General features: G+C 43.0%; 1 protein-coding gene across 1 annotated transcript; it reads left to right on the forward strand.

Annotated features, from left to right (window-relative positions):
* RXYLT1 (ribitol xylosyltransferase 1) lies at positions 1-26,226 on the forward strand. Its single transcript, XM_053252112.1, has 6 exons — positions 1-189; positions 10,340-10,501; positions 12,486-12,588; positions 14,355-14,669; positions 18,400-18,570; positions 21,076-26,226. Exons 1-6 carry the CDS (start codon positions 48-50, stop codon positions 21,494-21,496), a joined length of 1,314 nt encoding a protein of 437 aa, XP_053108087.1. The 5' UTR covers positions 1-47; the 3' UTR covers positions 21,497-26,226.

The following is a 26,226-nucleotide window of genomic DNA, read 5'->3' on the forward strand; positions in this document are numbered from 1 at the left end:
CCCTTCTCCATCTGAGCAAGATGGCAGCGCCCGGTGGGCTCTGAAGGATGAGGCTGACTCGGAAACGCTTCTGCTCTGCGCTGTTGGCCACCTATTTGCTCTTCTCCCTCTATGCCGCATACAGCGTATTTCTGAAACCCCGCCGCCCCGCTGCTTCGCGGGCAGGAAAGAAGGAGAAGCATGGTCGAGGTAACGGGGCTGCGGCGTGCCATCCCTCCTTCCCTCCGCCCCTTGCTCCGCCCGGTCGAGAGTAGTCTGGTCACCTTTTCCCGCGGCTCAGGCTCCCTCCACCCCCTCTGGTCCCCTGACATTTATTGGGAAGCAGGCCGCCGAAGCCTTCAGTGCAACACAGTGACACCGAGAATACCTTGGTGAGGGGGGTTCTCTAGCCGCCGCCCTGCTACTCATTTCTCTTTTTGCTTAGCTTTCTGTAGGTGGAGGGATGAAACACGCGTTTCCCATATCCAAACACAATACTTGGGCACTAGTTCTCATCTTCCGGAGAGGTCCCCGTTTTAGTCTGTGGCAGTAAAAGTATCTAAAGGCTAACATATTTATTATACCATAAGCTTTGTAGTGAACTCTAGTCCCTGAAAGCGTATACTGTCATACACGTGTTCCATCTGGAAGGTGCAAGTGATTCTGAAGTTTCTCTACTCCCCACCCCCACATACCCATTTATCTTTTTGCCTAATGGCACAGCGAGGAAATGCTTGATTAACAAACAGGAGGTTGCTGGTTCAAATCCCCACTGGTACTATATCAGGCAGCAGTGATACAGGAAGATGCTGAAAGGCATCATCTCATACTGTGCGGGAGATGGCAATGGTAAACCCCTCCTGTATTTTACCAAAGACAACCACAGGGCTCTGTGGGCACCAGGAGTTGAAATCGACTTGAGAGCACACTTTACCTTTACCTGTAGGTGTAGGAATGAAACACGCATTTCCCATATCCAAACATAGTACTTGGGCACTAGTTCTCATCTTCCAGAGAGGTTGGCATTTTAGTCTGTGGCAGTGAAAGTATCTAAAGACTAACACATTTATTATACCATAAACTTTGTAGTGAACTCTAGCCCATGAAAGCGTATACTGTCATGTGTGTGTTCCGTCTGCAATGTGCAAGTGATTCTTGGCTCTTGTCACTTGAGGTCTACATAAGGCAGTGTATGGGGAAATATAACAAGATTAACATATTTTATGTTAGGTATTTAGTAAACCTCTATCGTGAGTGCAAAATGCAGGTGGGGAGCTGTGGGAGGAGCAAGCACCCCGGGAAGCAGCTCCAGAGTGGGAGGGGGGCAAACACAACAAAGGATTCCTTCTTTCCCACTGCCCCGCCCCACCCCTATTAGAAACTGCTTTCTCCCTCCCCTGCTCAAGATCCAGCTTCTCCAGATTTGGGGAGGGAACTGCTGAGGCCAGAAGAATAGCAAATGCAGTACTTGAGCAAAAGGGACTCCAGTTGTAAAAACAGAGCCTCTTAAATTTTAAGACTATTAGGGATTTACCCTAAGATAAAAACCTGTCTATTTTTTAAAAGAAACACTTTACTTCCAGATTATGGTTTGTCCCTTCTTGTCCATATTTGGCTTCGAAGAACTATAACTTGGCATAGGAACAGGAACAATATACAGCTTACTGGAAAAATAGTCCCCCTCACCCCACCTTGATTTTCAAATGATAGTTATGGATGAAGTGAGGTTTTTAATGCTGATGTCCAATGCTAATATGAGGCTGGAACCCTTGAGATTTGCAGGAAAATATTGCATTTTAAACTTTTAAAAAGTTTTTTTTAAACTTAAATCCCGAAAACCTCCTAAATCCCTAAAACTTAAATTCCTAAAAACCTCATAAATCCCTCTACAGTGAGTGGTGTTGCAAGTTCTGTACTCTGCTCTAAAATTTGTCAACCTAGTCATACTTTCAGTCTCCACACCTTTAGTATGAAATGCTGAAACATATTTAATGCTGCTGTTGTGTATCTTTAGTGTGTGTGTGTACACTTTTATTGCTGGTATGCATGTATACTAATAGCACTGGCTAGTGATCCCACCCCTGTAGCCACACCAAAATTCCAAGGCAGGACCCACGAGTGATAGGCAAACTCCCCTTGGCTCATTATTTATTTATTTATTTATTTGATTTATATACCACCCTTCCAAATGGCTCAGGGTGGTTTACAACAGGGTAAAAACAATTCAAACCAGTTAACAATTAAAATCAAAACTATAAAAACAGAATAAAACCAATTATACATTCAAACAGCTAAAAAAATAAACCAAAACCTGGAAAAACCAGGGTAACTCAGTTTACAGTAATTTAAAAACCCTGGAAGGCCAGGCCTTTCAGGGCTCTCCTGAAAGACAGTAATGAACTCAAATTACAGATTTCTGATGGGAGTGCATTCCTTAGCCCAGGAGCAGCTACAGAGAAGGCCCGCCTCTGAGTCGCCACCAGACGAACCAGTGGTAACTGGAGACGGACCGTCTCAGATGACCTTAACGTGTGGTGGGGATCATGCAGAAGAAGGAGCTCATTAAGATAACTCGGACCTAACCCGTTCAGGGCTTTAAAGGTAATGAACAGCACTTTGTATTTTGCCCGGAAACATATTGGCAGCCAGTGTAACTATTTCAAGACAGGCATAATATGGTCTCTCTGGGTTGCCTCAGAAACCAATCTGGCTGCTGCATTTTGAACTAACTGAAGTTTCCGAACTACATACAAAGGCAGCCCCACAAGAGTGCATTGCAGTAGTCAAGCTGGGAAGTTACCAGCTGATGCACCACTGTTTTGAGGTCATCCTCTTCAAGGAATGGACACAGCTGTCAAATCAGCCTGAACTGATAGAAAGCACTCCTGGCCATGGCCTCTTCCTGAGATACCAGGGTGAGGCCTGGGTCCAGGAGTACTCCCATGGTGCGTACCTGCTCCTTCTGGAGGAGTGTAATCCCATCCAGCACAGAAAGATCTAACTCACCCTTCAGATTTATAGGGGCCCCCCCCACAATGAGCACCTCCATCTTGCTTGGATTCAGCTTTAATTTGTTATCCCTCATCCAGCCCATTACTGCCTGTAGGCAGGCATTTAGAGAATGAGTGCCATTTCCTGAAGATGAAAAAGAGAAGTAGATTTGGGTATCATCAACATACTGATAACACCCAGAACCAAATCTCCTGCTGACCTCACCCAGCAGTTTTATGTAGATATTGAAAAGCATTGGTGACAGAATGGAGCCTTGAGGAACTCCATATAACAGCTCCTGTTTTGAGCAACTGTCCCCAAGCTCCACCACCTGGAATCTACCCAAGAGATAGAAGCAGAACCACTGCAAAGCAGTGCCTCCTATCCCTCCCCAGGCGATCCAGAAGGATACCATGGTCGATAGTATCGAACGCTGCCCAGAGATCCATAGAACCAGCAGAGTCACACTCTTTCTGTCAGTTCCCCATCCATCAGGCCAACCAAGGCTGTCACCCCATAGCCAGCTCTAAAGCCAGTTTGAAATGGGTCTAGATAATCAGTTTCCTCCAAAACTGCCTGGAGCTTGTTGGCCACCACCCTCTCGATCACCTTGCCCAATCAAAGGAGATGGGAGATTGGCCTGTAACTATCCATCGCTAAGGCGTACAGGGAAAGCTTTGGAGGAGGAGAGTTAGTCTTGTGGTAGCAAGCATGACTTGTCCCCTAAGCTAAGCAGGGTCTTCCCTGGATGCATATGAATGGGAGACTTGATGTGTGAGCACTGTAAGATATTCCCTTAGGGGATGGACCTGCTCTGAGAAGAGCAGAAGGTTCCAAGTTCCCTCCCTGGCTTCTCCAAGATAGGGCTGAGAGAGATTCCTGCCTGCAACCTTGGAGAAGCTGCTGCCAGTCTGTGTAGACAATACTGAGCTAGATGGACCTATGGTCTGACTCAGTATATGGCAGCTTCCTATGTTCCTATGTTCTTAAGGAGTGGTCTAACCATTCCCTCCTTCAGACAAGGAGGCACCCTACCCTCCCTCAGTGATGCATTTATGATATTAACTAGGCCACCTCCAACAATCTCCCTGCTAGATAGAAGCAGCCAAGTTGAGCAAGGATTCAGAGAACAGGTGGTAGGCCACACCACCCCAAGCAGCTTGTCCACATCCTCAGGAGTCACAGACTGAAAATGATCCAACCTAATACTGCAGGAAGGATCGCTGGACACCTCCTCCATAGACCTTGCAGAAATAGTGGAGTCCAAGTTGGCCTGAATACAGGAGATCTTGTTCGCAAAGAACTCATTAAAATTTATTACATTTATTTATTTATGAGCTTGCTCGGTGGTAGCTCAAAGAAAGGCCACATTAGCCTTATTCAGGCAATCAGGGATGCTGTACCACAGGACAGTGTGCTGAAACCCTGCCCCCACCCCTGATCTCACCATAGTTATAACATTTATCTGAAGAAGCAAGTTGTACTCAGGGAGAAATTATCTCCTTGATTGCAAATGATCAGACAAATGCTGTCTTCATAGTGAACAGGAGCGGGTGTGTGGGTGGGTGTGCAAGCACCTCAGTGTGGGTCCAGATCTAGCAGGATCACTCTCATGGATGCTGTACTGAGGTACAGCATCCATGATTGCTTGAATAGGGCTATTATTTCCAAAAGTTCTCTCCTGGTTTGTAATGTAATTCATGCTGAATCGATGTTTGTCATCACATTGCTCCTTGGGATTTGGTTGCTTTTTCTGATGCATGCACATTATTTCATTATCTTTGGTATATGGAGTGAGAAACCAAGGGTTCATGATAGATGAGTGGTTGTTTTTTTCATCCTCTCCCTACCCTGGTAAAAACAACCTTTGCATTTCTTCCTTCCCTTCCCTCTGCACAATTTGGGATTGGGATGGGTTGAATGAGCTGGAGACTTAGAATTTCTTGTCCCCTATCATACCCATTGCCACCACCCTAATAACTATGCTGTTTATCGTTTCTCTTTGGGGACCTTTTTCTGAGACTGGAGATTGTTTTGCTGCAGTTTGGGTATTTTAAAATAGCCAGGTGCTTTACATCCTCCTTAAGGCAACCACAGACAGACATATAATGGGTAATTTATATCATTATCCATAACAATAATTTAAACTGCAGCAGCTGCTTTGCAAATCTCTCCATGTTCTCAGGAACAAGAGGGATTAGGACTAGATAAGACAGGCCTGGGCCCAACTTGACCCTGCAATTATACACACTGGTATTATCTGAAGTTAAATAGCTGTAGCAAAATGTAATGTGATTTCAAAAAAGAAGGTAGGAAAAAACCATACAAAGTTAGTGCTGAGACAGGCAGTCTCTTGGAGAATCTCTCCCACTCCTCAGAACAAGGATTAGGTTGAGAGATAAAACTGTAATAACTATAAAAACAAGCACACACAAGAACAGTGTTCCCAGCCAAATGAGCACACACAAGAAGCAGCCCAGTAGAAAAGATATTAGAAGTGGTTCTTTGGTCAGGTGGTCTATCCAGTGGATGGGATGCTTGGAACCAGCAAGAGATACTTAGCTGAACACTTGTGTACAGGTATCCACTAGAACAGCTGCTTTGAGGCGTCTGATATGCTGAATCTAGACTGCACATGTGCAGCAGCTCAGTAACTTTCTAAGCTGTAGGTGAATTTTCAGCTGGGCATGGCACTTGATTCATAAATTAACTAAGCATTACAAGTAGGCCAAATCTATATTACAAACTTCAGTGTCATAACTGCCCTGAGCCATTTTGGAAGGGTGGTATAGAAATTTAATAAATAATAATAGTAATAATAATAAATAATGTGCTTTTGTAGTCTGATAATAGCATTCATCTGAACCAACCTGATCAGATACACTATGAGGAGGATAGGGGAAGATAGATGCAGGGTAAAAGAGTCAGATAGAAGAACTAGAAAGTTGCACATGGGGGCTGGCAACATTAAAGAAACTGTGAGCCAGGCCGACAAGTTTTCTCTGGGTCTAGGAGACTGCCCAAAAGTGTAAGAGTTGGGCATTGGACACTGGACAAAATTACCAGATTTATTTTTATTTATTTAAAATATTTCTGTACTGCCCAAAAAACATTTAAACATTAAATCAATTAACAATTAAAATTATTTAAAACATAGAAAACATTTAAAACCCAATATTGAAAATATTAAAACTATAAATCTAATTAAAAGCCTGTGTATTCACTGTGTCTTCAGTGCCTTTTTAAAAGTTGCCAGAGATGGGCAGGGTCTTATTTCAATATGGAGCGCATTCCAAAGTCCAGGAGCAGCAATGGAGAAGGCCCGTTCCCGAGTAGCCACCAAATGAGTGGCAGCAACTGCAGATGAACCTCTCCAGATGATCTTAACAGGTCATGGGGCACATGGCAAAGAAAATGTTCTCTTAAATACCCAGGGCCTAAGATGTTTAGGGCTTTATAAGTAATAACCAGCACCTTGTATTTTGCTCGGAAACGTATCGGCAGCCAGTGTAATTCCTTCAACACAGGAGTAATATAGTCTCTCCTAGATGACCCAGAGACCAATCTGGCTGCCGCATTCTGAACCAACTGCAGTTTCCGGACTATGTACAAAGGCAGCCCCACATAGAGTGTATTACAGTAATCCAGCCTATAGGTTACCAGCATATGTATCACCGTTCTGAGGCCATTCATCTCAAGAAACAGACGCAGCTGGCGTATCAGTTGAAGGTGATAAAAAGCACCTCTGGCCACTACATCAGCTTGGGACACCAGGGAGAGGTTCGGATCCAGAAGCACCTCCAGACTGCGTACCTGTTCATTCTGGGGGATCGTGTCCCCATCCAGAACCAGCAAATCAAAACCATCTCCTGAGTTCCGACCCCACACAATAAGTACCTCCGTCTTATCTGGATTCAGCCTGTTTGTTATCCATCATCCACCCCATTACCGCCTCCTCTCCCAGCGGTTTCATGTAGATGTTAAACAATATCAGAGACAATATGGAGCCCTGAGGGACACCATAGGAAAGTTCAGATTTTGAAGAACAACAGTCTCCAAGAGACACCATCTGGAATCTGTCCATGAGGTAGGAGCAGAACCACTGCAAAGCAGTGTCTCCGACCCCCAATCCCCTCAGATGTTCCAGAAGGATATTATGGTCAATAGTATCGAAAGCCACCCAGAGATCCAAAAGGAGCAACAGAGTCACACTCCCTCTGTCAATTCCCAATTGGAGATCATCCATCAGGCCGACCAAGGCAGTCTCCCCACCATAATCCGCCCGAAAACCAGTTTTAAATGGGTCTAGATAATCAGTTTCCTCCAAGACCGCCTGGAGTTGGGAGGCCATCACTTTCTCAGTCACCTTGCCTAGACATGGAAAGTTGGAGACAGGCCTGTAATTGCTTAACTCTTAGGGATCCAAGGCAGTCTTCAGAAGTACTCTGATGGTTGCCTCCTTAGACAAGGAGGCATCCTGCCCTCCCTCAGAGAAGCATTTATAATCTCTACCAAGCCATCTACAACAGCCTCCCTGCTAGATAGTATAAGCCATGTTGGGCAAGGATCAAGAGGGCAGGTGGTAGGCCACACCATTCCAAGCAACTTGTCCACATCCTCAGGAGTCACGTACTGAAACTGATCCAGGATCATCACATAAGAGAAGCTGCTGGCCGCCTCGGCATCAGACTCTATAACAATTGTAGAGTTGAATCTAAGTTGGCCCGAATACTAGAGATTTTGTCCAAAAAAACTCATTAAAAACATCACAGCGAGTAATTGTTGGCTCCAAGTATTGATTCAAGGGGGAAGGGGTGCACATTAGCTCCTTCACGACCCTGAACAACTCCGCCAGATATGAACTTGCAGACATGATACGGGAGGAAAAGAATTGTTTCTTTGCTGCACGTATCGCCTGAGCATAGATCTTCAAATGTGCTCTATGTAATAATCTATCGGATTCGAGTTGAGTCTTTCTGCACTTGTGCTCTAGTTGTCTACCTCGCTGCTTCAGCCCTCGTAGTTCTTCTGTATACCAAGGGGCCAGTTTCTAAGCAAGTCGGAGACGACACTTAGGAACAATCATGTCGACTGTCCTCATGAGTTGATTATTTCAATTATCCACCAGAGTGTCAACAGCGTCACTAGCAGAGCTAACACTAAATCCCTCCAAGGCTCCTTGGAATCCTATTGGATCCAGTAACCTTCTCGGGCAGACCATCCTAATGAGCCCTCCGTCCCTATGGAGGTGGGACATGGTCGTGAGTCCAACCTTAACCAAATGGTAGTCCGTCCATGACAATGGGGAAATCACAGGAGTCCCCACGCATGGAGCACCACCCTCTTCAGAATGAAGGACCAGTTCAAGCGTGTGACCAGCAATATGCGTCAGTCCCAAGACCACCCATAATTGGGTGGCCCATAGTTGTCATGGCTGCTAAGAACTCCTGAGCTGCCCTGGACAAATTGGTCCCAAAGTGAACATTGAAGTACCCGAGCATCACAAGCCTGGGAGACTCCAACACCAAGCCCGAGACCAAGTCCATCAGCTCATTTAGGGACTCTGTTGGGCAGCGGGGTGATTGGTACACCAACAGAAGTCCCAGTCTATCCCTGGTCCCCAAACTTAGGTACACACATTCAGTATGGTCAGACACTTCGACAGGGATCCTGGTCAGGGAGATATTGTTCTTATAGACCACAGCCACTTCACCTCCCTGCCCACGTCCCTTCCCCTGCTCCTCAACAGAGTACCCTGGAGGGAGAAGCCAGGACCAGACTGGGCCAACAGCCTCCACCAACCAAGTCTCTGTAATACATATCAGATCAGCCCCTTCATCCAGAATCAGATCATGGATGATTTCAGGTTTATTCTGGACTGACCTGGCATTACAAAGGAGCAAGACAAGGCTCTGTGGGTGGTTAGCATTGCTTTCCAAGGTCAAAGAGCTGGCAGGACAGCCAGAAGGGGAAACAGCAATTAAGTTTCTGATCTTTCCCCTGCAACAGCCTGCTGACCTGTCAATGTTACTTCTTCTATTCCCCACCACCGCTGGAATAGCTGCCCCATAATCAGTGGACACACCCCCTGCCTCTCCATCTCTAAACAAACCCAGACACATTAAAACTCAACTCACCCAAGATTTCAAAGATAATTAAAATACCCACCATCCTTTACTCGCCCACGAGGGATTTTGAGCCAAACAGCCAGGCCCTCACCCTCATCATCCCCCAAAGTGGCTTCCCCAAAGGGCAACCCTGCTGCTAAAGGCAGCATTCCTATAAAGCCCAAAGCTGGGCAAGTGAGCCCAGGAACTGCTGAGTCACTCAGGAGCTGGTCCCAGTCCTGCACACAGATGTTACACAGAGGCAGCAGCCCCACAGGGGGAGCAGGAGCAGGCAGGTAACAGTAGAAGGAGCCCAGATCACCCACCTGGTCTCTCACCCCAGGTAGCACTGGATGGGAAGCAGATGGACTCTGCTGGGCTTCTTTAGTGATGGACACTGTGGAGGGGGAAAGAAATGGGCTTCTATTTATCCCATCCCCTTTAGAAGTAACATACTGGGACAAATAAATATTTTATTAAATCCTTCCTCTGAATATCCTAGTCTAGGTGCTGCTGTTAAATTTCTAGGAACCATTGTTCCTTGGCTGTTGAGATTTGTCAAGCCCTGCAATAAACTACAGGTATGATTGATTCTTTGGTATACGTTTCCATTCTTTAAAAAAAAAAACATGCACTTCGGATGCTACAGCCTTAGCATGTTTTGGTACCAGTGCTAACTGGACAAAAAGGCATCTTTTAAAGAGGAGCCTCTTCTGTATTTAGGAAGGGGATAGCAACTGTCCCCATTCACCCCAGAACAGCATCCCTCCTAGTGGGCCATGTTTTTTAGCTAAATTTTAAATTTGACATTGTTTTAATTGTTTTATTGTCTTGTGCCAGCCCAGTATTGTACTGGAGGGGTGGTATATAAATATATTAAATAACAAAAATAAATGAATAAATAGTGGTTCTTGCTGGAGTCTCTCTTGTGTTTCTTTTTAAATTTTGAGCCCCTTTGGGATAGGGAACCATCTTCATCTTGCTTTTGCTGTGCAGACTATTTTGAGAGCTTTTTTGTTGAACAGTGATATATAAATATGTTTAATAATAAGACAGTATGACAACGATGAGATATGCATCTTCCCAACTCCACAAAATTTCTCAAGGACCTCGTTAAGGCATTAAAATAAATTTTAATAATAATTTTTAATAATCATAATGTGTAAAGTGTGGGTCTGTAACAGCATTTTTTTTCTGGAAAGTTCTGAAATGAAGACTTCTCTTACTTGGATGTTCATTCAGTCTGTATCTTTGATACTTAGAGCATGCTGTATTGGGACCTGAAGAATGGAATCCTTGGGAAAGCGATGAGAGAAATAATTTACAGCACAAGTCTGAAAATAGCCTTCAGTTATTAAAAGATATGAAATTGCAGCATGAACAAACAGATCTCAGAGTGCAAATCTGGGGGAAAGCTGCTATTGGTAAGCACTTTTGAAAGTTCTGTGGCTGTTCTTTCTAAACATTATTGTTTACTCTTTCAGCTGGATCCTAAGCCTGCTCCAAAGTCCTACTTTATGCATTGAGATTTACTTCCTAGTAAATACGTTTGGTAAGCAAACTTAACTGGGCGTTTCCCAGGCTAGCTGCTCAACAGCAGCAAAATGCCTCCATTCAGGCAAGTCGCATTCTAAACGTAAAGAGCAGTGGGAGCAGTCTCGCAGAAACTACCAACCCGAAAAAACAGCAACTTCCTTATGCCGGGTATACGACGTCCTAGAGCTATATTGCAGCGATTAAATTTGAAACATTGGAAATGTGAACAGCACCCTGCTGTCCATGTAGGGACTGCAGTGTCACAATACTGGAAGTGTGGAAGCACATTTCCAAGATATGGCGTGACCCCGTTGCAGGGTCTAATCTGGAAAACACCCTGGAAGTAAATTCTGTTGGCATCTATTGGGCTTGGTTCTGGGTAAGCATTATTAGGATCTGGTATTAGTACTGCATATTTATCTTGTAAAAGGGGTAATACTATTGCCTCCTACTTGTTTAAAGTTTAATTAGCATGAATACCACTAATGGGGGGGGGGATCTGCATTATTACAAATTCTATGACTAAAATAGCAATGTAAAAATATAAGTGATTGATTGATTGATTGATTGATTGCATTTTAATACTACCTTTCTGCCCTGACAAAGGCACCCAAAGTGGTTTACAATATTAAAGAACAAAGAAATTACAATAGATTAAAAGCATTGTTGTATTAGGCTGTGGGTCTTTTCAGGAGCTAAGGACAAGAGCTCTCTGGCTTGGGCGCCTCCTTTCTTGCCTTCCTCTCAGAGCACACTGGTCTTTCAGGACTCCTGGGAAGGTAGGGGAGGGACTTCCCCAACAGTCCTCACAGGCCAGTGCTGGTCTCTATGGGAGCTGATGTGATGCTCTCCCCTGGCCAGGGCACTTTCCAGACTAGCTGCTCATCAGCAGCAAAATGCCTAAATTCGGGCAAGTTGCGTTTGAAACATAAACAGCAGGGGGAGCAATCCCACAGCAACTAAAGGTAAAGTGTGCCGTTGAGTCGGTGTCAGCTCCTGGCAACCACAGAGCCCTGTGGCTGTCTTTGGTAGAATACAGGAGGGGTTTACCATTGCCTCCTCCTGCGCAGTATGAGATGATGCCTTTCAGCACCTTCCTATATTGCTGCTGCCCGATATAGGTGTTTCCCATAGTCTGGAAAACATATCAGCAGGGATTCAAACCAGCAACCTTCTGCTTGCTAGTCAAGTCAATTTCCCGCTGCGCCATTAGGTGGCTACTAACAACCCCCCAAGACAGCAACTTCCTTACGCCGGATATATGACGTCCTAGCTCTATATTGCAGTGATTAAATTCGAGACAAGGCATTGGCAATGTGAATGGCACCCTGCTGTCCACGTAGGGGCTGCGGTGTCACATTGCAGGAAGTGTGGAAGCACACTTCCAAGATATGTCCTGACCCCATTGTAGGGTCTAGTCTGGAAAGCGCCCTTGACGCCTCTTTTCTTGCCTTCCTCTCAAGGCACACATTTGGTTATGTATGTACAGTTATCAGAATTCATTATAAGTAACTAACTTCTACAAAGTGTGGTTTGTTTTGTGTGACTAAAGCTGTGGGCCAAACTACACATTATATGGAAAGGCTTGTTGTGGTAGCCAGATAGCCCTTTTAGAACAAGAAAAGCCATTTCCATTGGCCAGTCAAGGAGGCACGTAATCTGTTCTCTGCCCAGCTAAATTGCTGCCCCCTGCCCTCTGTGAAGGACTTCAAATGTGTATGTACCCTTCCAAGCTTTCAGTTGAAAGTTTGTGGTGCTTTCTTGGAATTGTTTTGCTTTCATTGTTTTGCCACACATGTTTCTCCCAACATAAATGTTAAATTTTAACTCCTGTATAGTGTATCTCTTAAATTATAAATGGTGTTTTTATAGGCCTTTATCTATGGCAGCATATCATAGAAGGTCCCCTCAACCCTGCAGATGTATCAGCTCAGTGGAGAGAAGGAAGCATAAAAGCAGGGAAATCATTCTTCAGGTACCACTGTATGATATCACTTTTTAGTTTAGGGACAGTGCTTTGTAGTTTAGTGAAATCTTGAATGTGTATTTTGTGCATAATGGGAATTTTCCAAATAGAATTTTATACATTTGCAATTCATTGATTCTGCCTGCTTCATTCAATTCTTTCCTGAAACAGCTGTGGATCTTGTCTTCTTATCTGGAAAGTTTAGAGAATATTTTTAAACAAGTTTCCATGCTGCAGTAATGGCAACCTGCTCACCACTGGACTTCAAAACAGTCAGGAGAGATTGGAAGAGGCAACTGAAGTAGCAACTAGGGTAGCAGTACCAGAAGGAACAATTGTGTACCAGTTGTGCAACCAGAGTTCCTGCCAAATTGTTTCACAATTTTTTAAAACTTATTTTCCTGATCTGCCTGTGGAATATTTTTCCAAATCTGAGCAGGATTGTAGCTGGTTTATAGAACATGCCCATGCACTAATTGTATTTGGGATATTATCCCAATCTCAGTCTATATTTTCAATTAATTTTTAGTTTTGTTTCATAAATACTATTTATTGAACTCAAATAAAACATTAAAAGTTGTAGCAGCTGAAACATATAAAATGTGTTCCAATATGCTCTTAAAATGCATATTGGGAGTATTCTTAGTCCATGAGCCAGACTCACAAATTTTGACTATCAGTACTATCTCAGGGTACCAACTGTGATTTTTGGCAATGTCTAGGCCTAACACTTATAATGATTTTTGGCAACGTCTACTCCTCTAGAGATGGAAAATAGGTTCTGTGTTAGCATACCTTCTTTATCCTTACCCCCAAACAGTTAATGTAAAAATGCAGTCATTTTTTGCAAAGAGGAAAGGGTTATGGTAAGGTTAGGGTCTGGGCAACGATGAACAAACTGTACTCTCTCCATGGAGTAAACTTTGGGGAACATTCTTGCCACTTTATATTTCCATTCCTCTGACAACATTGATACAATTTTATAGTAGTTTTTGCATTTTAAAAACTTTTTAAGCACCATTTCAAATTTGGCTGCTGCAGGCCCAATGATCAGAACAATAAAAGCATGATAACACACTGAAAACTTGGAAGTATTGCAGTGCTTTCACCCATTTTCCATCTCTAGGGTTATAAACCTTGTTAAAAATCACAAAGAGCATTCCCCCCCCCAGATGGTACCAACCACCCCAGCTGGCCCACATACTGTCGGGAATACATGGTTGTTGCTTAAGCCATTCATTTCAGTGATGGCGCAAGCTCTGCTTGTATAGCAGCAGTGCTTGCTGGATTGAGGCCCTCTGATTGGGTCTGCGATAGAGGAAGACATTACATCCACACATGGTAATATTTGTATTAGCTAGCATAAGTATGCAGTAGCCTGCAGTGCTTGTGTGACAGATGCATGCCCAGTAGTTAGTACATCGCACCTTATGTACCTATTATTTATTTTATTTTATTTTATTTTATTTTATTTTATTTTATTTTATTAAACTTCTATACTGCCCAAACTAGTCTCTGGGCAGTTTGCTGTCACAGCAAGGCTTGAGGTCAGGCCATGAAGAGTTGCCATTGACAGTATATGTAAGGCAAAGCCTTATGTTAGCCTTATTTCTGCTGGAGGAATTGTATGTAGTTTTGTGCAGGACAAAATCTCTTTGAGCACCAGTGGGATGACATTGAAACAGTGGCAGCTGTTATTTAAAATGGCTGTCTAGCACATTATATTTTTATAGTACTTCTAAACCTTTTTATGATGATTATTTTTTTGTGTATAGCTTCATCACAGGTCCAGCTGTAGTCCCTGGATACTTCTCAGTAGAAGCTGACAATGCAGTTATAGTGCTGAATGGCAGAGAAGAAGGAAAGATCTCCTACGCCACTCAGTGGCTGCATTATGCACAAACCTTAGTCCAAACTCATAAGCTACAACATGTTGCTGTTGTTTTGCTTGGAAGCGAACAATGCAGCAATGAATGGATTTACCCTTACTTAAAAAAATATGGAGGGTTCGTGGACCTGCTTTTCATAATATACGACAGCTCCTTAGTGAATGAAGAAGATGTTTTCCAGTGGCCTTTGGGAGTAGCTACGTAAGTGTTGGGTGAAATCTAAGAAATGTTTTAGAAGTTGCATGTGACCTGTAAAATTTTATTTATTTATTTATTTTACATTTATATCCTGCTCTTCCTCCAAGGATCCCAGAGCGGTATACATGGTTATGTTTATCCTTACAACAACCCTTTAAGGTAGGTTAGGCTGAGAGATAAGTGGCTGGCCCGGAGTCACCCAGTGAGCTGCATGGCTGAATGGAGATTTGAACTTGGGTCTTCCTGGTCCTAGTCCAGCACTCTAACCACTATGCCATGCTGGCAATTGTGCCTGTTGTTTACTCTTGTTTAGTTATTAACGTGTATAACAATAATTAAGATGGAATGTAGATTGGAAATACCAAATTTTGTGGAATGCTGTTCTATGAACAACCATATTCTATTAAGCAAGCTGTAGCATTTGGCTGTCAGCTGCAGTGGCGCAGCAGGGAAGCAGCTTGCCTAGGGAGCAGGAGGCTGTTAGTTTGAATCCCCACTGGTGTGCTTCCCAGACTGCCTAGTAAATATATATTTGTAGTCACCCATATTGGGCAGCAGCGATATAGGAAGGTGCTGGAGGCGGATGCTCACTTCAGTGACAATGGCAAAGGCATCATCTCATTCTGTGTGAGAGGAAGGCAATGGTAAACCACTCCTGTATTCTACCCAAAAAAACCACATGGCTCTATGGTCGCCAGGAGTCGACGTGACTCGATAGCACAATCTCTTAGCATTTGGCTATAGTCCATATTGTTGGCTTTCTCTGTCTGTATTAGGCTTCTCATATTTTAAGACAAAGGAGTGATTTGCTAGTTAAACAACAAGTTTTAAATAAGTAAATTTGGTATACTCACAAGTTATGCAGATTCATCTTGACTTTCACAGAGGGGTTTTAAGAAAATGAACTGGAGTTCTAGGCAGCATAATTGAAGAGACCTGATCTGTAAATTTGATATTGCCTTTTCTCACTGTAAGCAAGTTTTATAGTTAATAGGAGTAAAGCAGTGATTAGAATATAACAGAACTGCATTGTTTGCATGGATACATGGTTTAGCAGGTATTTGGGCAATGATCCAGCCAAATTCTAAGGGCCCCTTATGGACATAAACTTTGGTGGATGGTAGCCACTGCAGCATGTACCCTCTCATGTTGCTTTAATAATGTTGAAAGATCTAGGCCACAAAAGTGGAGTCTATTATATGACTCCTTCCCACACCGGTATTGCCCTTCCTGAGAAGATGGGCAGCTAGAGCTTCATTATAGCATGTTCCTTTGTGGCCTAGATCTTTTACTGGAGGAGCATATACTGCAGTGGTTTCCATGATGCTACAAGGTAACATCAGAAGCAACAATGACATAGATGTGTGCATGCATTACTAGCACATACCATGTAAGTGGTATGCCATATCCTTTAAATATATTCTTTAAATATATTCTTGTGTCATGTCCTTTAAAGATATTCTAAAAATTGACAAACATTCCATGTACTTTAAATAAATGGCAAAATTAGATTTAAAGAGGGGCTGCTCGTTGATATTGTATGAGAGGGTTGCATTCTACTTAACTGATATAAAGACTGTATTAATCAATGCATTTGGATATGAGAATGAGAGGAGGAAAGGACATAGGTCCAAAAGATATTTAAATATCTTATACAATGATGGCCAAACAAAAGGAATATTGGATTAACATATTATTAATTTTTAAAGGAACTAGGAAAGATGTACACATTACATTCTATCATGTTAGTTCATGTTTTCAATATGCAGACATCAAAACATCTATATGGGGGGGGGTTGTGAGTGAGAGAGAGAGAGAGAGAGAGAGAGAGAGAGAGAGAGAGAGAGAGATTTGTAGACGGCCCCAAAATGCCACCTCTGGGCGGTTTACAGCAAAATAAAACAGATTAAAAATGAAAACCTTAAAACAATTTAAAACCACAGTCAAGTTAAAAAGCTTGGGTGGGAAAAAAGTCTTTAGAGGCTTCTAAAAAGTTGTCAGAGAAGGGGAGGCTCTTATCTCAGCAGGAAGAGTCTCGGAGCAGCAACAGAGAAGGCCCGTTCCTGCGTAGCCACCATATGAGCCTGTGGCAACTTCAGATGAACCTCTCCGGATGACCTCAATGGGCAGTGGAGCTCATGACGAACCCTGGGCCTAAGCTGTTTAGGGCTTTGTAGGTTATAACCAGCACCTTGTATTTTGCTTGGAAACGTATTGGTAGCCAGTATAGCTCTTTTAGTATAGGAGTAATTTGTTATGAACCCCGCCACCTTTTAAGATCTTCAGCGGAGGTTCGTCTGAGAGTGCCGCCGGTTCATCTGGTGATAACTCAAAGGCGAGCCTTCTCTGTAGTTGCCCCAGAGCTATGGCATGCTCTTCCTACTGAGATTAGAGCTGTTCCATCCCTTTTGGCTTTTAGGAAACAACTAAAGACACATCTGTTCAGCCAAATATTTTAGTTTAGTTGATGTGTTTTTATCGGCATTTTAATTTGGTGTTTTAACTGTTAAATTGTTTTTGGTTTGTTTTCTGCTGTAAATCACCTAGAGACTTTGGTAGTGGGCAGTATACAAATTTGTTAAACAAATAAATAAATATGGCCTCTCCAAGATGACAAAGAAACCAACTTGGCTGCCACATTCTCAGGGGCGTAACTATAATAGGGCAAGAGGAGACAGTTGTCTGGGGGCCCACTGCCTTGGGCCCCCCCCCCAGAGGCAAGTCACATGACTGGCTCCCCCAGCCGCGCACCCGCCTGGGCTTCTTTCAGTGGTATTCATCCTCCGAAATTGATGTGAGTGTTAAGAACTGGAGCTACCAGAACAGCATGTCTTTCTCTAGTACCATTAAATGACTTGCATCGTCCACAATTTACAAAACCTTCAAAAAAAATTTAGGATGATGTTCAGTTGTGGTGCGTGCGTGTGTGTGTGTGTGTGTAAATTTTACTATGCTTTTTGTTACCACTTTTCAGCCTCATTTAAGATTTCTTTACTTCATGAGCTGAGCTTCGGCGGGGGAGCATTTTAAAATCTTGTCTCTGGGCCCACTCCAACCTTGCTATGCCCCTGCACATTCTGTACCAACTGCATTTTCTGGGCTATATACAAAGGCGTCATATAGAGTGCCTTGCAATCGTTAAGCCTGGAGGTTACCAGAACATGTACCACTGTTCTGAGGTTGTTCATCTCAAGAAATGGACACAGCTGGCGTATCAGCCAAAGCTGATAGAAAGCCCCTCTGGCGATTGCGTCAACCTGGGACACCAGGGAGAGGTTTGGATCCAGTAGCAACCCCAGACTGCGTAAGTGTGACCCCATCCAGAACTTGCAGATCAAAATCATCTCCCGAGTTCCTACCCCACATAATAAGTACCTCCATCTTATCTGGATTCAGTCTTAGTTTGGGATGTTAAATCCCAAGACGCTTCATCTAGCTGACTATGTTGGCAACAGCTTAGGTACAGATCAGGAATAGGAGATTTTGAAAACAGTGACAGCAAAAAACATGGGAAAGAGTAGATAGTTGGAGACAACTCAGGCAAATAGAGAAGGAGAAATATGAGTGACTCAGATAGGAATAATTAAATGCTATTTACACTCCAAATAAGTGTGCTTGGAATTGTAGCCTTAATGAACAAATAGTTCAAAGAGCCAGTCCCTTCTCCCCACCCCCCATTTCTTTAATGAAAGCTTTAATAGGCTTAGACACAGTTGTTTGTTTTTAATTACAGCTACCGAAATTTTCCTGTAGTTGAACCGAGCTGGTCAATGCTCCACACTCCAAGGTTGTACCAGTGTAATTTCTTAGGAACTGTTTATAAGAATTCATCGAGAGAGGTCCTTATGGAAGTCCTGAAGCAAAGTGGACTTGAAAAGCTCTGTTGGATTTCAGCCAGAGAAGAGTAAGAACTATAATTTGTAACAATAAAATACTAATTGATGTTTGCCATGACTGAATTAGCATTGTGACCGTTTAATACCAATAGTGAAACAAAAGAAAAGAGAAGGGGAGGCACTTTTTAAGACCCCTATATGCACTCCAGTGCCTGTGTGGAATTCCCACATGTTCAAGGAGGCTCCAGCATTTATCTTAGTTTGAGGGGCAACTTAGTACACACACATCAGGAATGCTCCCAACACTGGAGTTTGTAATGAAGTCCATTTTGGTATGGAAGCTCTTATAAATGCCTGGACTGGGCTGATCACTCATTATTATGTCACAATACATTGCAAGGAATATTCATCAAAATTATACAATGATCTGTTTCAGTCTTGTCCGGTGTTCCATTCCCAAACTTCTCATGGCCATTATCTTTGTAACAGTTAGAAGGGAGCCAGACTACAGGTGATTCCACTGAAGATCATAATAAAATCACTTCTTACTTTCTTCTGTCAGCTGTTGTCAACCTGGTTTGCTCATAACATGCTTTCCTAAGCTTTTTTTTTTTTTAACCTTGGTGAGATTAGATGACAACGTGGTGAAAAGAATTTCTTGTTACCCTTTCAGAAAACTCTGCAGGGTGTCCTGTCTGCTTTCTCCTCCCTGGAAATAACTTGGCCTCTTTCCCTGATTACTTGTATTCTTGAAGCTTTTTCTTGTTGTTGTTTTTAATTAAAATCCATTTGGAGGCAATATAATCCTGAGGTGATTATTAGGTAGCAGAAGAGAAATGACTTAATAGTACTATTTCATGCAGTCTGAATCCTTACAAGTCTTGAGAAAGGGAAAAAGAGAGATGTGTTGCTGGTGGTGATGTCTGTACAAAAATTATTTTCTTGGCAAGTTATTTCAGCTAGAAATTCAAAGTGAAAGCTTCATTTTTGCCATCTTAATTATTGTGAGTGATTCTTAACCTAAAAGTAATAACCTAAATAATGAAATGATGTAGCATAAAGGTTACCGTGTCCATTTCCCCCCCACCCCCCCTACAATCTGCTAATCTATTGGCACTGATGAAAGAATAGATCCATGATTGCCTTCTCAGATATATAGGGCAGGTTCAGATATTATGGTGGCAAGTAAGTAGCAGACAACCACTGGTTCCTGGCAAGCACACACTCCCAGTGCTTCTGCCACTTCTGTGTTGTCCGAAGCAGCCAAAATCAGGTGGAAAATGGGAGTCTCCTCCACTGCCTGACATTCATAACCAACATTTGAAGTTAGGTAAAAAATGTTGGGCGGTGGAGGGGACCCAACATTTTCCACCCGACATTAATGGTGTCAGATGACACAGAAGTGGCAACAGTATCAGAAGCACATGCTCAGCAGGAACTGGTGGTTTTCTCCTGCTTACTTGCTGCCATGAGGTCTCTCTGAACTGGCCCACTGTCTAGAAGGAACTGACAAATCTTCTTTGGCTCTGCAGGCCAGCCATAAATTAAGGAGCCAGACAATGGACACTTGACAAAATTACCAGACGTAGTAACAGACATTGTTGAGGGGGAGGGTAAATGGGGTTCTCCTTATCCCCTATACAAGTAACGTGCTTAGAACTGGAACAGCGCACAAGTAAGTGACAAGTCCAGATTTTTACTGGGACAAGTGAAAAAACGGTTAAATAGCTCTGCCTCTGAATATCCTAGGCTAGGCACCATAGTTCAATTTCTAGATGCTGGAAGCTTTTCACATAGGGCTTTTAAAACTCTAGCTCGCATATCCTCCGGAATGGAAGGTGTACATTCACATATCGAGCAGATTTACCTCCAAATCCCTGTGAGCTCTCAGGGAGCACTTCACACACAATTCGGGTGTTTCACTTCACACACAATTCGGATGTTTCCCAATTTATATCTGGGATTAAAAATTCCACTTTTTGCATTGGGTTTTTGGGATAATTTTGAGTTTGCAGTAAAGCCTCCCAGAAAACTCGCAGTAAAGCCTGCTGTGTGGAGAACTCCCTGTGGTGGCTGGGATTTATTAAGCCCTAGTCTATAACAAAAAAGAAACAAAATTAGAACATGTTTTAACCCAAAAAATGCTGTAGGTAGTCTAGAATTCTGCTCTACAATAGTTGTAAACCAGAAACACATAAGGCGGGTTGGGGTGGGGGGACTATTAATTTGACATATGTGCATGAATGTGCTTAATCTGAGAGAATTGTTGTAGGTGTTATTATCTACAGTATATGTCTTTTTAAATGGAGACAGCAGTCCTATGTAGCCTTACTTGAATGGAATGTACCTCTGAGTAAACATGCATAGGATTGTGCTGCGAGATCTTCAGTGCTGAAGTCCAAAGCACTATAATTCATTTTTGTTTATTTTGTCACAGGTGGAGGCATTTGAAAAATTACATTGAACATGTAGTATGAATGTATGTAGTATGTAGTATGAATCTCTATCTTTTGCTGTGTAATTTGTCTGCATGTGAAGAAAAGTACATTTTCAGCCTCCTCTGCCTTTTCTAGGTGGTGGCCTCAAGAAACTGATGAGAGCCTTCGAAACTATCAAGATGCGTTGCTCCAGAGTGACCTCACGTTGTGTCCATTGGGAGTCAATACAGAATGCTATAGAATTTATGAGGCTTGTTCATTTGGCTCTGTTCCTGTTGTAGAAGATGTAATGACACCAGGCAATTGTGGAAATTCATCTGTGCACCACCATGCTCCGCTGCAATTACTAAAGACCATGGGAGCTCCCTTTATCTTCATTAGAAACTGGAAAGAACTTCCTGCTGTGTTAAAAAAAGAGCAAAATATGACATTGCAACAAAAGATTCAAAGGAGAAAAAAGCTTATGGAATGGTATCGACAATTTAAAGCACAAATGAGGCAAAAATTTATTAGTACACTGGAAAACTCTTTTTTACCTAAGGATAAAGGCGGGTAATTTCTGCTTCCAAATACAAAAGTAGGCTGAGTTGTAATTTCTTGTGACCTTCCAGTGATATTTTATGTAAAGAAATACATTTTGTCAAAATGCAATTACATTTGTATGTGGGGAAACATGCATGAATGTTTGCCTCTGATCAAGGGATGCTGCATGAATACCTGCATCTCTCCTGGCTTACACCCGGACCATCAAAGCGAGTGTATAAATAGCAGCTTCGCACACACAGCAGAGGCGGCCCAGCAGCTCTTGACAGTTCCCTTTTGTGCACGTTTTTGTGCAACGGAGTCAGTGGGCACCTCTCCCGGAGTGCTCTCTTGCAATGTGTTTCCCCTGCAACAAAGAGTTTTAGGAGTGCAGAACAACACTCCAGGAGAAGTGCCTCCTGGCTCCCTTGTGCAAAAATGCACACTCAAGGGCACTGACAGAGCTGCAGGGAAAGTCCCACTGCGTGCACAAAGCTGTTGTATACACACACACTTTGGTAGTCAGGATTTCCACCACTAGCTTTTTATTTATCTTTCAGTTATTTTTAAAAGTGGGATTTTTTAATCCTCTAAACTTGATCCTGTGTAAACACTTCTTTTGGAGCAAACACTTGTGTTACTTTCCCCCTATGCCTTTACCTCTCTTGATTTATTTATTTTTTTAATAGCCTGAACATTAATGAAGAACCCAGTTTGTAAAAGCAGATCAAGGAAATATTGAATCATGTACTTATATATTATAGGTACCTGCAATATTCTGACTAGGGAAGTATTTACGTACGCAGCTGATCTATACCGAGTCAGACCACTGGTTTATCTTACTCAGTACTGTCTACACTGACTGGTAGTGGCTTTCCAGGGTCTCAGGCAGGAATCTTTCCCAGCCCAACCTGGAGATGCCAGGGATTGAACTTGGACCTTCTGCATGCAAAGCAGATGCTCTACCACTGAGCTATGGTCCCATTCCCTAATGGGGGTATCTTACAATTTTCACATGTATTCACCCATCCAAATGCAAACCAAGGTGAACCCTGCATAGCCAAGGGGACAATTCATGCTCACTACCACAAGACGGGCTCTCCTTCTGGAAATGGATTTAAGTCAGAAATCATTATAATGGCTACATGGGACCTCTGGATTCAGAGGTGGTATGCCTCTGAATATGATTGGAAGGAACAGCAGCGGAGGGCTGTTGCTTTTCATGCCTTGATAATGGGCTTGACAGAAGCATTCGATTGGCCACTGTGGGAAACAGGATACTGAATTAGATTGACTTTTCTTGTGATACAGCAGGGCTTTTATTTAGTACTTATGTCAAACAACAACACAGTGAGGTCATACACACAATCAAAAACTATGTTTTACCCAGGTTTGGGAACTGTGTGTGCTCCCAATTTTTGGTTGTGTGGAAGCAAGGTAGGAAGAAAACCTGGATAGCTTTGCTTCCTACCTTGCTTCCACAAAATCACTTCTACTTAGGTGTTCCTCTTTCCTTGCTTCCGCACAACAGAAAATTGCAAGCACACACAGCTCTCAAACCTGGGTAGAACACAGTTTTTGATTGTGTGAATGACCTTAGTAGGATTTTATTTGTTTGTTTTTAGGATGGAATAAAACAGAGTTTCCATGAGTAGGATAAAAGTATGCAGTGTAGCTAGTGAAATTAATACAGTTCTGTAGATTGCTGCCGAGCAGAGTTATTTACAGCTGCGGATATCTTGTCATCCCAGGAACGAGAGACATTGTCAGTTTTGTATTTGTAGGGCAAAGTGTAATTCACTTCTTTTCACTTAAATAGAAACTTAGCAACTGTTAATCGTGTCTAGACAACTTCCAGACTGGACTGTTTCATTGCATTCTGCATGGGATAGCCCCTGAATATGGTTTGGACGAGTGCAGAATGCTGCCACTCAGCTATAAATAGGTATGAATAGGCATAGCAGAGGCTACTAATTGGTTGCTGGACCCACTTCAAAGTGCTGCTTTAACTCCAAAATATCCTGGGCCTGATATTCTCAGGGAATGTTTCCTCCAATATGAACCTGCTGCCCCGGCAGTTAAGATTGCCTAATGAGGTCTTGTCTCTGGTACCAACTTAAGCAAGGCTAGACTTGCCTCTAGGGATGTGCACGGAACCGGCTCCCTTTGAGCTGATGGTGGGGCAGGGATGGCTTTAAGGATGGGGGAAGGTGCACTTACCACCACCACCCCGTCACACTTCCCCCTCCGGCACTCCACAGATAAATAGTCCTGCATGGAGGCAGCTTACCTCCCTGCCACCCCATTGCTTCCCTGATTGGAAGTGCCCGGAAGTGCCTTGCGCACGTGCCACAAGGTTGTCATTGTCTGCGACGTGCGCAAGGTATTTCCAGTCACTTCCAGTCAGGGAAGCGATGGGGTGACAGGGAGGTACACTGCCGCCTCACGGGACTATTTATCTGCAGAGCATCAGAGGGGGAAGCATGGTGGGGAGGGTGTAAGTGCACCCTCCCCCATCCTTAAAGCCACCCCACCCACGCATTTGAACTGGTTTGAATGTGGGTTCCCAACCTATTCGGAGTTCTAAGAATACCTTATGGCCTCTGTGCATGTGCAGTGGTAATTTGCATGGTCAGCGCATGTGCAGAGGCCATATGCATGCCGATGTCAAATGCAGGCTGCTGGGGGAGAGCACCACCAGGATGCGTTGATAGCATTGATTGGATTCCAAATCACGGCACAATCCCTTTAAAATCAAGGACTTATCCAGCCCCTTTAACGCAGAGGAGAGCAGGTCTATATACCTGCTCCTCCTCCACCCGCCACCACTTCTGTACTGGCAGCACTCCCTCCAGCTATCAATGCATTCTGGTGATGCTCTCCCCCAGCAGCCTGCATTCGATGTCGGCATGCATATGGCCTCTGCACATGCACAGAGTCACTCGCAGGCTTCTGGGGGAGAGCTTTAATGGTGTTCACTGATAGCTGGGGGGAGCACCATCAATATGGAAGTGGCAGTAAGCAGAGGAGGACCAGGTATGGACCTGCTTTCCTCCACATTAAAGGGGCCGGGTAAGCTCTCAGTTTTAAAGGGATTGTACCGCAATTCAGAAGCCGAATCATGTTTGGAGCACATCTCTTTTATAGTTTATGGCTCCTTCCCTGTTATCTTTCTGGAGACAAATTACAAGTTTTCTTTTTCATTATGGCTTCAATATTTAATTTGAGGTTTTGATATTTGACTAGCTACTTTAGTTGATCTTCTAAATTATTTTATTACTTACATTGTTTTAGGATCTTGTTCATTTAAGGGTTTTTTTGCATACCACTTTGGGGATTTTATATTGATAAAGTGGCATGAACATTAAAAAAAAATAGTAAATATAGCAGCAAGACAGACAGGGAGAGAAGAGTGTTACTCCCTTTTGCTAGGCTGGTTCACATAAATTCAGTGCATAGGAGCAGCAAAAAAATGGAATTTAAGGTGGCCATGGATTATACATGCTGTTTATGTCAAAAGTCTTTCCACAGGAATTTGAAAGTTTTGTGTTTGTGAAGCATGATTTAAACAGGAGACACTTCACAAAAACAGGTTGCTACATGGAGCCATCTCCCTGTGTCTGCCATGCCACTAATCACATGTAGTAACTGGCCTAGTGTCTTGTTATTTTAGATGGCAGATCACAGCTAGGTACTGTATATGTGTGGATGCATACTCACACCAGTCAGGCCCATTTTCCCACCTTACAAATATTTCCAAAGATAAAGAACTGTAATATATTTAATTAGGATTTCAAAGCATATGTACACCTGATAGCCTTGGTCTCTTGTACTGTACCTAATTAGATGACTGGACTTGGGACTGAGCCACTTCTATACAGTATGATTAATATTTTACTAGGGAAATGCACAGAACCAGCTGGCCCGAACACACACACACCCCGGTTCAGTTTGGGGATGGGGGTTCATGAATTTTTAAAAGTTAAAAAAAAAAAAACCTTTAAAATGATCTTCGAGGTGACCTGGTGACCTCACAGAGACCATTTGCACATGTGCGGCGGCCGCCGTTTTTGCTGACGCGCTGAACTACGGAGGCCCGAAAGGGCCAAAGAACTGGCCGAACGGGCTGGAGGGAGTGATTTAGGAGGCCAGCAGGGGGAAGGGGAACCTCCGCGGATCCTCCCCCCGCTGCCTCAAAGACCATTTTAAAGGTAATTTAAAAAAAACTTTTTAAAAATCACACACTCCCCCAAACCTTTGGAGGGGTTCGGTTCTAGGCCGAACCAAACTGGGCGTGGGTGGGTTTCAGTCTGGCCTAGAACCGTCAAACCAAAATGGTTCAATGTTGAACCGGTTTGCACATCCCTTTTTGTTACCACTACCTCTCTTTATCACTTATAACAGAATGCTAAAACATTTCTCAAGATCATTCTCTGATGTATTTGCTCCTTCGTAGATGTTACATGAAAGTAGTGATACTCATTTACTACCTTTTAATGAGTTGTATATTTTTTTAATCCTCCTTTTGATGGTTCAATCAGTTATCCTATTTACAAGGAAACATTGCTCTGGATCAATGTGTAAGCAACTTGTTTTGATTTCAATAAATACTTCCAAGTTAGTGACTTAGAATAGTAGCTTTAATGTGTTTGCACTTGAAGATGTTGTGTTTGTTTTTATTAATTCGGTTAACTGATGTCCAAATGATTTGTGGTTTCTAAATTGATGTTGGTTGCATTTTAAAATTAAATACTTGAGATATGA

This window comes from Hemicordylus capensis, chromosome 5, assembly GCF_027244095.1.
Source record: "Hemicordylus capensis ecotype Gifberg chromosome 5, rHemCap1.1.pri, whole genome shotgun sequence".
Classification (NCBI taxonomy): domain Eukaryota; kingdom Metazoa; phylum Chordata; class Lepidosauria; order Squamata; family Cordylidae; genus Hemicordylus; species Hemicordylus capensis.

Bases quoted from the DNA above. Each gene is read 5' to 3' on its own strand.
- RXYLT1 (XM_053252112.1), top strand. From the start codon at position 48: ATGAGGCTGACTCGGAAACGCTTCTGCTCTGCGCTGTTGGCCACCTAT. The intron at 190-10,339 runs GTAACGGGGCTG...TTTGATACTTAG, and splicing joins GAAGGAGAAGCATGGTCGAG to AGCATGCTGTATTGGGACCT. The intron at 14,670-18,399 runs GTAAGTGTTGGG...TTTTAATTACAG, and splicing joins TGGCCTTTGGGAGTAGCTAC to CTACCGAAATTTTCCTGTAG.